This window comes from Branchiostoma floridae, chromosome 18 (assembly GCF_000003815.2).
Source record: "Branchiostoma floridae strain S238N-H82 chromosome 18, Bfl_VNyyK, whole genome shotgun sequence".
Classification (NCBI taxonomy): Eukaryota; Metazoa; Chordata; class Leptocardii; order Amphioxiformes; family Branchiostomatidae; genus Branchiostoma; species Branchiostoma floridae.
In genome coordinates, this window is record NC_049996.1 from 17,456,095 (window position 1) to 17,469,128 (window position 13,034).

At 45.9% G+C, this 13,034-nt stretch overlaps 1 protein-coding gene across 1 annotated transcript in view; it reads left to right on the plus strand.

Moving 5' to 3' along the window:
• Positions 1-13,034, plus strand: part of LOC118405520 (titin-like) — a 37,008-nt gene that overhangs the window by 20,922 nt on the left and 3,052 nt on the right. Inside the window, exons 5-13 of the mRNA XM_035805023.1 lie at positions 453-656; positions 1,120-1,356; positions 1,791-1,895; positions 3,775-3,927; positions 5,267-5,312; positions 5,816-5,893; positions 7,203-10,340; positions 10,728-11,177; positions 12,427-12,537. Coding sequence (XP_035660916.1) covers positions 453-656; positions 1,120-1,356; positions 1,791-1,895; positions 3,775-3,927; positions 5,267-5,312; positions 5,816-5,893; positions 7,203-10,340; positions 10,728-11,177; positions 12,427-12,537 — 4,522 coding nt within the window. The remainder of the gene's footprint in view (positions 1-452; positions 657-1,119; positions 1,357-1,790; positions 1,896-3,774; positions 3,928-5,266; positions 5,313-5,815; positions 5,894-7,202; positions 10,341-10,727; positions 11,178-12,426; positions 12,538-13,034) is intronic.

Below are 13,034 nucleotides of genomic sequence, written 5' to 3' on the forward strand. Positions count from 1 at the left end.
TTGATTGTTTAATTAGTTGATTGATTGACAAGTTTATTGATCTATTAATTTATTGACTCTACAGAGGAAGGTTTGGGACCGTGCAGCGGTGTCTGGAGAAGATTGATTGATTGATTGATTGATGGATTAATTGATTGACCTACAGAGGAAGGTTTGCCACCGTGCAGCAGTGTCTGGAGAAGATTGATTGATTGATTGATTGATTGATTGATTGATTGATTGATCCCACAAAGGAAGGTTTGCCACCGTGCAGCGATGTCTGGAGAAGATTGATTGATTGATTGATTGATTGATTGATTGACCTACAGAGGCAGGTTTGCGACCGTGCAGCAGTGTCTGGAGAAGATTGATTGATTGATTGATTGATTGATTGATCCCACAGAGGAAGGTTTGCGACCGTGCAGCGGTGTCTGGAGAAGATTGATTGATTGATTGACTGATTGATCCTACAGAGGAAGGTTTGCCACCGTGCAGCGGTGTCTGGAGAAGCTGTCTGGCCGGCTGCTGGCGGCGAGAACTGTCCGCCTCGACACGGCCGAGCAGCGCGAGAAAATCCTGCGGGAGGTGGAGATGATGCAGCAGCTGCATCATGGGAAACTGCTACAGCTGTACGACGCCTTCGAGCTGGACAGCAAAATCACCCTGGTGCAGGAGTTGTGAGTCCTCTCACCTTCTCATTTGCATATATGGGAAAATACCAAAAGTGACACTCAGAATACATTTTGCTCTAGCAAAGGGATTGGGGAGGTATGTACACGTAGGTGGCACTTTTGTGGCGAGAAAACAATCCCAAATGTTAGAAGCTCTGTGGAAGAAGTCTGATCAAAAATAAAACAGATGAAAGACATTATTTTGGCAGAGTTCCAGCGCTATAGTTCCAGGGTTGGCCGCTGACCTCCGAAAAGAGACCCCTGAACAAGGCCGAAGTCCCTGACTTCTGGGGTTTGTGCGCTACACGCGCGCAAAGCTGCTACTTCGGGGGAATACGCTATCCCAGTTATAACCAGGCACGGAACACAGGGCATGTGTATGTGTGCCGGATATATCCAGTTTTGGCAGTTTAAGGGTTAAGACTACCAACCTGATGAAATTATTCTTGGAATATCTCCTCTTCCCCAGCCTGGAAGGTGGTCCGCTGATGGAGCGTCTTCTGGAGCCTGAGTTCACCCAGACGGAGCGGGAGGCCGCCATCTTCATCCAGCAGGTGTGCGAGGGGCTGCAGTATATGCACGGCCAGCAGGTGGCGCACCTGGACCTGCGGCCGGAGAGCGTGATGTGCGCCGACAGGACGGGGTGTAGCATCAAGCTCCGCAACTTCGGCAGCGCGCGCCGCCTGCATCCGCGGGAAAACATCAGGTTTGGGAAAACTCCATTTTTCACATTTTGTCATCATCTTATGTATTGGTAATAAGTAGCAAGCAACTCTAGCTCAGCCTTGGTACCATCTGGGTAGTAGTTCACTCCAATATATGTTCGCTTCTGCTACCCGTCTGGGGAACTCACTGTATATTCAAACTTTTTGGTGATGTCGTCAGTTGATGAGCGAATCAAGGAATGGGTTCTAGAGCGCTCAGGCACTCCAACACCTGTTCAAACACAGCAATCAGTTATTATAATAACCATTTCAAGTTTTTTGGGTAGCAGAAGCAAAGTTAACATAACATATGGAAGGTAGCTAACTATTGCCCGGATGGGACCAAAATCTGGACAAGAATTTGAAATTCCAGGCGTTAGAATCGGAGTGAGTGAATGACAATGTCTGACTGTCCGTATGACTTCTTATCCTGCAGAGTGAAGTTTGAGGCTCCAGAGTTCTGTGCTCCAGAGGTCGTGAACTTTGGGGTCATCTGGTTTGCTGCTGACATGTGGAGCTTGGGGGTCATGACCTATCTACTGTAAGTTCAAAGTTCAAGTTTCCACCCATTTTGCATTCTTTTTTAAGTTGCCCGTGGAAGTGCAAGGTAGCTTCACTACGGCTCGTGTTTTTAGCCCGGGTCACCCCTTCTCTTCTCCATAATTGTACGAGGGGCGTGCAATTAGTAATGGTCCTGACCCATTTCCCATAGCAGGAGATTAATAAACCTTGGCACAGTTATTAGTCTTTCTCTTCATAGGAATCACCCAGAGTTATGCATTTCTCCCATCGTTTGATGCAGCTCTGGACACCGATTTTGTAGGACACCCCAGGTTGGTCCTCCAACTGATGCCTCATCAATGGCACAAGAGGGACGACCGAGTCTGGGAGCTGTTTCCACAGACTTCCAGCCACGTTTGAATTCAGGATGCCAGCGTTTTACAAGGTCATATGATGGGGCATCATCACCATAAGTTTCATTTATTTCATCAAAAGTCTTCTTTGGTGTGCGTCCTTTCAAATACAAAAACCGGATCACTGCGCGACACTCAACTGGTTCCATTTCACACCTGGTCCATTTCGCACCTGACTAAGTTAAAACACCAATAAATCAGAAACCACAATTAGTTCAGAGCTGTCTTTTGCAACATAACCCATAGAGATATGAATTATTACACATACAAAATTTCATTTAGATCAGACAACTGGAAGTGGGTCAGGACCATTACTTATTGCACGCCCCTCGTATCAGGTTCCTTTACGGGCAATCTTTCTTAATTCATTAATGAGAAATGATGGAAGGTCAAACAGCCAATTTAGCCAGGTGAAATACCTTAACTCATGTTGATCATGTATCTACTACTAGGGCTGGGTACCGGTACAGAAAATTCAGGTCCAGGTCCGGTTCAGGTCCAAAGGATCAGGTCCAGGTCTGGACCTGAACCTGGACCTGATGCAGTATGACTCATACCAATGGTCCATTTCACTACAAAGAAATCTGTTTGGTGGAGTATTAGACTTACACTGACGTTTTAAAATCCTACAACGCTAACTGCACCTGTACGATTGACTGTAAAACTCTACTCTACTTCACTCTTGTTATTTTCTTCCACCTGCAAGCGTCAAAACGTGTGAATGCCTGACAAAATAATCTGTTAATTTTCTAATCGGTCCAACATCCGGCCCACCTAATTTTTTCAGGTCCGGTTTTTCTGGACCGGTCCAATAAGAAAAACCGGTTTTGTACCGGTACGCTGTACCGATACCCAGCCCTATTCACTACGGCTCGTGTTTTTAGCCCGGGTCACCCCTTCTCTTCTCCATAATTGTATCAGGTTCCTTCACGGGCATTCTTTCTTCATTCATTAATGAATGAATGAATGACCTTTATTGTACATTTGTGCTCAAACAAGCTAAGTACAGGTCGTAGCGCTAGTGATAAGGTACAATTTTGACAAAAAAAGGTATCTTATCATCTCTACATATGCTAATACAGTCAAGTATGTACAAGTTCAACTTCTTCTCGCTTCTTAAAACAGTTATAAACATAAGGACAAATGGAATCAATAATATATGGCTTATCTAATTGCATGAGAAGTATAAATTTTTCCGTGGTATTCAAGTATCGGAAATTTGGGAACATAAGTTGTATATTTTCAAAAAGGACGTTTCTTTCGTTTAATGAGACATGATGGAAGGTCAAAATGCCAATTTAGCCAGGTAAAAAATACCTTAACTCAGGTTGATTATGTATCTGCTACCTTATCTGTAATGATGTTGTGAGACAAACACCGAGAATGTGAGTGGGTGGTGAAACCAAGTGTACACTGACTCCAGGAAGAGTAGTGTTACGATGTACACTAATGAAAATCTTAATAAAACAAACAAACAAACAAACACGTACCTCACTTCCATGACAGGCTGTGCGGAGTTTCTCCGTTCGCGGGGAAGTCGGACCTGGCGACCTTACGGAACATCATCCGCGGGAACATCGACATGACGCGGGAGGGAGTCAGCAAGAGCTCTGAGGAGGCCAGGGACTTCTTAAGGGGGCTGCTGGCACAGAGCAAGGAGTAAGACATTCTGTACTTTTCTTAAGATTCACTAAGTCTTAAGAGTTTCCATTGGTGAAGAGGCCAGGGACTTCTTAAGGGGGCTGCTGGCACAGAGCAAGGAGTAAGACATTCAGACTTTGCTTACGATTCACTAAGTCTTAAGAGTTTCCATTGGTGAAGAGGCCAGGGACTTCTTAAGGGGCCTGCTGGCACAGAGCAAGGAGTAAGTCTTAGACATTCTGTACTTTTCTTAAGATTGACCAAGAGTTCCCACTGGTGAACCATGATGTGGACTAACAAACTATGGAACCCTCTCAATGACAAATGTTTTCGTTTTGTATACAATCTTCAAGCTTTCAAAGCCATTTTCCCCCTTATGTCCCAGCATGATACTTTCCACCATCCATCAACTAAGTTCATTGCATAATAAAAGTGGTCAAAAGGCCTTGCATTGAACAAAACCCAATAAAGAAAGTAGGCAATTGTGTTAAAGGTTCTGTGCGAAGACCAAATTTGGGGACACGCTTAGCAGACTGCAGGATCACTCCAGGCTATGTTTTTGAAGAACTGAATCTGTATAGGGACACCCTTAGTAGACTGTTGGTTAACGCTAGTCTGTGTGTTTAAAGAACTGAATATACAACTGTAGGGACACCCTTAGTAGACTACAGGTTAACCCTAGTCTGTGTGTTTAAAGAACTGGATATACAACTGTAGGGACACCCTTAGTAGACTACAGGTTAACCCTAGTCTGTGTGTTTAAAGAACTGAATATACAACTGTAGGGACACCCTTAGTAGACTACAGGTTAACCCTAGTCTGTGTGTTTAAAGAACTGAATATACAACTGTAGGGACACCCTTAGTAGACCTCAGGTTAACCCTAGTCTGTGTGTTTGAAGAACTGAATCTGTATAGAGACACCCTTAGTAGACTGCAGGTTAACCCTAGTCTGTGTGTTTGAAGAACTGAATCTGTATAGGGACACCCTTAGTAGACTGCTTGTTAACCCTAGTCTGTGTGTTTAAAGAACTGAATATACAACTGTAGGGACACCCTTAGTAGACTACAGGTTAACCCTAGTCTGTGTGTTTGAAGAACTGAATCTGTATAGGGACACCCTTAGTAGACTGCAGGTTAACCCTAGTCTGTGTGTTTGAAGAACTGAATCGGTATAGGGACAACCTTAGTAGACTGCTGGTTAACCCTAGTCTGTGTGTTTAAAGAACTGAATATACAACTGTAGGGACACCTTTAGTAGACTGCAGGTTAACCCTAGTCTGTGTGTTTGAAGAACTGAATCTGTATAGGGACACCCTTAGTAGACTGCAGGTTAACCCTAGTCTGTGTGTTTGCAGGGCGAGGTACACCATCGAACAGTGCCTCCAGCACAGGTGGCTACAGGTGAGACATTGACATTCTTACATGTTCAAGTATCTCTGTCCAGTCAATGACTATAATCCTTTTATATTTACCTGGAGAACAATTAGTGTAAAATTATTACATTCAGCAGGAAAGTCTTGATCATTGCTCCCTCTTGCCAAAACAATTCAGTATGTTAGACTGAGTTGAAAAATATCAATGGGAAGATCAACTTAAAAACAGTCTTAAGGCAAAGTCTGTACCCTGGTACACACAGTTTCAGGGACTTATTATAAGCAAATAGTCTGTATCTTTATCTGTAAAGCCTTTCAAAGTAGCGCCAGCTTCACAGGCACGCATCGCAGCAGCTGGTTATATTACACCAGACCTATCACACCCAACTTTTACACAATCTAAAATTCTAACTGTAAGCCCTGTTTAGAGCTATCAAATGCTGAAGATGCTGCTACAGTACTTTGTAGTAACTGTCCCCTACAAAGAGTTAAGAAATAGCTCAACACTTTCTCCCCCTTCCTTCAACACAGAGGGACAGGAAGAGCCCAGGGAACTACGTCGTGCCTAAACAGAACATCAAGGACTTCATGGCAAGGAGAAAATGGCAGGTAAAATGAACATCTTATTCTTCAAATGCCTCTGAAAGATCAACAGGTGTTTTGCCACCTGTTGTAAAGCTAGAAGTAATATGTTTCTGACTAAGAACCCCTTGGGGAAGGCCATTGACAGTCTAGGAAACAGAGACTGGTTTTCTCCTTGGTGCTGAATTGCTGTAACAAGTTTTCTGTATTTCTATTGCATGTGCTGTATTCCTTATTACCTGACTTGTATATGAACATGTATGGTAGCAACAATGTCATTGAAAAGAAGCAAAGTCTTGCTATATGGTCTGCTCTATAGTGCTGTGCAACTTCTTACTGTATACCAATTGTTATGTTATGTGTATGAACAATGATTATTATAGCAGCATTTCAGTTGAAATGAAGTGAAGTCTTGCAAGATGTATGTTGTTGAAATGTTAGGGCATTGCAGATTTTCTAAAAGAATCTTTTATAGTTTGTATTCTAGACTTTATAGTGTAATGAATGTATTTTGGATGTTGCTTAGACGATTATTTTTTTATAGAAATGTAGGCTGAAGCGATAATGTTGTCTTGAATGTATATGTCGTGCTCAATGATATGTTAATGAAGCACCGACTTTTTTAGTCACTGCACTTGCACTGCACCATGTTGTACATGTTTTCTGCACTTTGCCTGAGTTTTGCAGTCGTGGCTTGTCCGCCCACCGTGCGGTGAAAGCCACACACGTGTGTATAGCGCCCTCTATCTTCCCACAGGAGCACTTCAGGGGGTTGATGTCTGTGTGGACTAAGGTATCGTGGCTGTGAGGGTGTGTGCTTGTGACTAGTGCATGCAGGGGCAGTTTTTGTGTGCAAGCATGTTATTCTGACATAGAAGGATCAGAACCAGAGCTGTCTCTAGCTTTCAATTTTTTCCTTTCTACTCATTGTTTGGGAGCCCATGTTGATAGTTTTTGTTTTTAAATCTGTCCTTTTAAGTTTAAAAATTCATTTTTGTTACTTTCATGTCAAGGAGTGCTGATGGTAGCGGTGGGTACAGAAAATTCAGGTTCAGTATCAGTCCAGCCCAATATGAACGGTTTACAGGTACCCATCGCTAGTAGACTGGTTGAAATTTTTGTCGGTCCCAACAAGCAAAATCAGTCCTTAGGGAAGGGAGGAGAACTGGAGACAGCTCTGATCAGCACCTGGTTATCTTTTGTTGGTTTGCTTTGACTTTTATTGAAGATATCAGTTTAGGTTTGTCACACGAGTTTCTGCACTGTCATGCCATGCTGATCACTTGTTTTGGCACCATTCTATCACGCCTCCCATTCCATCCTTCACTCCCACCAGAAAATGAGAGCCATGAAACAGCTGGAGGCCCAGGGCAGTTCGCTGCAGGGTTTTTCAGGTGCCCGCCCCCTCGGCCAGATCACGCGCACTGCCTCTGTGTCCAGCATTGATTCTGGTTTGGATAAAGGACCCGATGCCAAGCTGAAGAAATCTGCCTCTATTCAGGATGTCACCACAGAGAAAGCCGGGCACCCGAACGGGCCTGCTGCTGGGCAACACAAGACGACCCTAACAGTTCCGAGGCCCCCGCTGGTGAAGTCAAGGACGATTGAAGGGACAGCGCCAACAGAACCTGCGACCCCGCCCCAGCTTGCCGTGGTACAAACGAAAGAAGCAGCGAAAATCGAAGTACCGAAAATTGTCAGCACCCCGACGTCAAAAAGAGCAGAACTTTTGCCTCCCGATGTCCGCAGACCAGGACAGCTTTCTAAGTCAAGATCGTTCGACGTCTCTTCATCACAGCCTCAAATCCAGGTGTCTAAGATGCCCTCAGGGTCACAGCAAGTGCCTCAAAGTCAAGTCTCAGGAGGGCTTCTTAAACAAGCGTCGGCTGACGATGCCTTCATGCCTCCGTCTCAAGACGTGGTTGCCAGGACGACGACCCTTCCACGCAGAGAGCGACCCCACTCCATGGTTATCGAGCCAGCCTACCCCCCACCCCCGCAGAAGCAGAGACCTCTAAGTGACAGCGGGAGCTGGTTGCCGTCGGCGATGGTCGCGCCCGTCAGTCCACGAGGAGGAAACGTGAGTCCGGCAAAAGTCACGGTCATGTCCGGCCCGCTGCGGCCGGTACAGAAGTCAGCCTCGTTCGAGGTCATGGGGGTCGGGCGGGGTCAGACTCCAAGCCCAACTCCTGCAAAAATCACCGTCATCGCTAGCCCTGGTCCGATGAAATCACCCACGGGGCATTTCTTCTCCCAAAGCCGTGACGAAAGCCCCGGTTCCGCTCAGCCTCCTCCGAAAATCGATCAGAAGGTTCCGCTGGACGTGCAGAAGCCGCAGACCGACCGTCAGCTGAAGACGCCGAGCCCCAAACGGCCGCGTACGCCGAGCCCCGCTCGTGTCGTGGTCACCTCTAGCCCCACTCCAACCGGCAGCCCTGCGACATCGCCAAGGGAAGGACACCCGCCCAGCGCCAAGGTGCAGAAGTCAGGAGAACCACTCCCACAAACCAAACAGCAAAAACCTGAGATTCAAAAACCAGAGACTCAAAAACCTGAGACTCAAAAACCTGATGCAAAACAGCAAAAGGAGCCCTTTGCCAGCCGTCAGAAATCTCGCACGTCGCCCACCAAACTCATGAAACAAAAGGCTGTGTCAAGCCGGCTCCAGAAACCAACGCTCGAAGACCCCAACATAAGCAAACCTGCACAGCCAAAAGTCGAAAAACCAAAGGCACCACCACCTCCTGCAATTTCTGAAACTCCCCGCACCAAGCCACCTCCTCCTACCATAACTGAAACTCCCCCCTCACCTGGCTCACCGTCCATGGCCTCTCCTTTCAGTTTCAAAAAAGCTGCCATATTGAAAGACAAGCCGTTGTCAGATCGTGCCAAGTCTTCTCCTTTCACCAAGGAAAAGGAAGCTGACGTCTACAAAGACATGCCTCCTCTGGAGCAAACCAAACCATCTGTTGCGATGGAAACAAAACCTGCACCAAAAGATACCAAAAAGAAAGTCGCCCCATCCGTGCCAAAATCAGTGCCTGCTGTACCCGTAAGCAAACCTTCTATAGGACAAACCAAACCAAGCGTGCAGCCAAAAACACCCCAAGTGCCACAAACTACGAAAAAGGAGGTGTCAAAACCAACCTCTCCAGCTCTGAAACATGTCTCCAAAGTGCCCTCCAAGATTCCAGACGAGAGAAAAGCAGAGGAGAAGAAGACATCTCGAACAGAAGTGCCCAAAATGAAAGTTTCCTTCTCAGTGGAGGAGAAAGGACCGACGCCTGCACCAGGAAGGCTGGCCGTACCAAAACTTGTCAAAGCAAAGTCGCTCGACGATCGCTCCACAGTCGAAGCCAGGATGTCCAAGCCTCAGCTTCTCAAGAAATCCTCCTCCTTCGATGCTCCGGATGATAAGTCTCCTCTGGAGATCATCCTCCAGATGAGGAAGGGTCTAAGACCTGTCAAGAAGCAGCCAGTGAGAGCGCCGCTGGTCCACTCCAAGTCGGTTCCTGATGAGCTGAGTCAGATCACGCAGAAGATCCGAGGGGTGACGACAAAAGGCGGCGCCGAGAAACCAACTCCCGTCAAACCTACTCCCACTCCTACATTACGTAAATCTGCCTCGCTGGACCTCCCACGGATAACCGTGATCGAAAAACCGTCTCTGCAACCGATCAGGGAGAAGCCGGAAACCCCGCCGTCTACACCGCCAAAGCCGAAGGTACACGTCGTTGCTGACCGCATGAAAGTGTCGCCAAGCAAAGAGGCCGAAACGAAAGCACCAGAAAAGTTCAAACCTCTCTTCGTGCGCAAAGCGGAACCACCGAGCCAACTGAGGATTCCTCCTCACGTAAAGAAGCAGGAAGAGAAAAAAGAGCGTCCGGAGCTGAGCGAAGCACCTTCGGTCCTACAGCGTGCCAACCTGGCCATCTTCAAACAGGCCAAGCCTCTCAAGTTTAAGAAAACTCCATCCATGGAGGAGGCTGAGAGAGTGGAGCAACCCAAAGAGCGACGAAGGGCGCCGTTTGCCGAGTTGAGAAAGGTGCCCTCTGTGGAGAGAAGACAAGAGGAGCTAGAACAGAAAACTAAGGTAGAAAAGAGAGTATCTGTCGGTACAGAGAAACAGAAGGTGGTAGAGAAAAGACCGCCAACAGAGGCGGGGAAGGAACTGGGCGTGGGGAAGGGACCAGACGCAGCTGTGCCAAAGCTCGAGAAGGCTGCACCTGAGGTGAAGGAGAAAAAGGTGGATGAAAGAAAGGCTCCTGAAGTGGCAAGAAGAAAGAAAGGGGTGGAAGAAGTTAAGAAGGCTCCAGAGGTTCCTAAGATGGAGATTGCAGCTCCTCAAGAGGCAAAGAGAAGTCCAGAAGCTCCACGGAGGGAGGCAGGGTCTACCCCAGCCATCTCCACTGTGCCTGCAGAAGTAAGGAGATCCACGGAGTTGGTGTCTGTGGTGATCACGGCTTCAGCACAGGTGAGGGACAGTAAAATCATCTGTGTTATTATCTTGGAACCTGCTTGATACAAGAGTACTTGTTCTTTATAAAGTTGGCTTAAAATTTGTCAAACAGTAGTAGTAGTAAGAGTGAAATTCATTAAGTAACCTTCATTGTCAATTTTTGCCCTTTCTTTGCAACGTTTTATCTCATTTTACTGTAGATCTATATAAAGTTCACAGCAACTTTGACAAATTAAGGCAACTTCTAATAGGACGTAAGCATAATATGAATGAACTTAGGAATCATGCATTCTACTGTCACAAAAAGTCATAAACATCAATTGTAATATCATCAGCTTAAAAAAGGTTATGTCGCAACTCTAATCTAATACATTGAGGTGTCCTTTGCACACCCTTACACAGCCTGAAGAAGTGCTCCCAGCTGTATCACAGGTGACGGAGAGAGTAGTAGTGCCGCCTCAAGCAAGACCGGCTTCCATCGCTCCCGCTGTTCCAGTTGCCATGGCAACAGAGAAACCAGCTGAGGAGAAGGCTAGGGAGCCAGTACCGAAACCAGTTCCTCCCAAGAGAGAGGTGGTGAAACCATCTCCATTATTATTAGGGAAGGTTGAAGAAGTTGAGAAAGTCTCTCCTAAGACATCCCCAGTGGCTAAGATGTCTCCACCAGCTAAGATGGTTCCTGAGAGGACCCCAACACCTCCTCCGTCCCCTAAGAAGTCACCCGTAGCTAAGATGGCACCCGGTTCACCCCAACCACCTGTGGAACAGCCGACTCCCCCATCGGCTCAAGTGGTTGCATCCATACAGAAGGAACCAGAACCAGCGCCAGCTACGAGGAAGGAACCACCCGAGGTGAGTAGGGGTGTAAACCAGTCATTTCTGAATGAGGCATCCAACATTAACTGATCATACAGTTTCTTAAAAAATAACAGAAGATATGAAGTTATATGTAAGGAAGGTCCGGTCAATTTGGAAATTATAAAGAAGAAGTTTCAAAAGCATGTTTTGTGATTTTTGACCCAGTTCCGTTAACTTTCACAGCCAGCGCCCAAGCCGAAGCCTCCGGCCTTCTCCCGTGTGGCGGTCATGGAGGTCGCCAAGAGGACAGGGGAGGTCAGCAGCTTCTCATTGGCCACATATTCTGTTTCCGTGGCAACTGTTTCTGTGGCAACTGTTTCCATGGCAACTGTTACTAGGACAACCTTGCTTCCATGGCAACTGTTTCCATGGCGACTGTTTCCAGGGCAACTCTGTTTCCATGGCAATTCTATTTCTATCACAACCGACTCCATAAGAAATTTTGTAAGGAACGTAGGAAAATAGTTGAAAATGTTGCCATGGTAACAGGTGTCAGCTGTTCCCCTGTGCTTCTGTCTTCAGCCCTACCTTTAGTTAGTACTATATCTATTACAGTAATTGTTGTGTACACACTGCACCACCTCCCCCTCTCAGCTTCATGCTGCTATTAAAGTACTTACACCTGTTACTCTGTGTAACTGTTCATCCCGTCTCACAAGTTCCTTTCTCTCCTTTCTTGTAGAATTTCCACCTGTAGTTAGAAAGTACTAACTTTGCTTTCCTTTGTGCTACAGCTGAAAACTTTGTCCACTCTTTTGTCGTATATCTTATTTAATTCCTGACAAGTAGCATTTTCTCCCTCTCACTGTACATTTGTATTGTCTTGCTTTCCCACATTGTAAAATGTATCATGTCCCAATGTTCAACACTTCTCTACTATGAAATGTTTTGCAAAATCAATGTATCAATTTAGTGAAATATAGTTGCCTTTGAAGTATTGGTTTCATTCTTATATGTGTCCTTACTCCAAATTACTTAAAGTCACCAAATGTGAAAAAATTGGCATGCCTAACATTCAAATCACCTACCAAACATCAGGATGGTGTGTAGAAAAGAGAAAAATGACATGAACTTGTAGAACATTCTTAAAACCATGCATAAAGTTTATCTCCCTTTCTTCCATCTAAAGTGCATTTTTCCTGAGTTGAAATCTGACAGTGACTCTACCCCAGCTTCAGTGAAGTGTTCTGGTTTACAAAGAAATAAACTTGTGACCAGATTTTGATGACCTTGACCCCTGCAGGTCACAATTATGGCTGAAGAGGTCAAGAAACCGGTGGCCAAAATAGAACCTGTGCCCCAGGAGGCGGAGGTCAGAGGTCGCACCATAGAGGAGGTGGTCGCAACCATCCCGGTGAGTGTGTGTCAAGATGGAGCAGTTGTTTTATTCTTTTTTACTTTTACCTACAATATCTTGAAATCCTCAACTTGGAAGTTCTGCTGTTAGCAGAACGAAACTACCAAGAGAATACTATTAACTGTTACATTCAATCTCTTGGTTCTTGCATCTAAAACTAAGCTGACTAATCTCCAAGCAGATCCTACGGTAGCATAAGATAGTATCAAAAGCTGGCAGAGGAGTGAAGCCGGCTTAGGAGTGTGTTTGGCTACATGGCAAATGGACACCTCTTGGCTGACTACACTACTTGGCTAGTTTGGTACTATCTTATTCCATCGTAGGATCTGCTTGGAGATTAAAACTGACCTGGATTTCCAAAAATCAGCATGAAAACAGAGTCTGAGGGAAAAGCCTGTGCCTTCGTCTACACAGTTTCAGGTAGTGATTGATGATGATATACCTTATATCCATGTCACATTATCCACGATCTTCGGGCGTATCGATGGAAGATC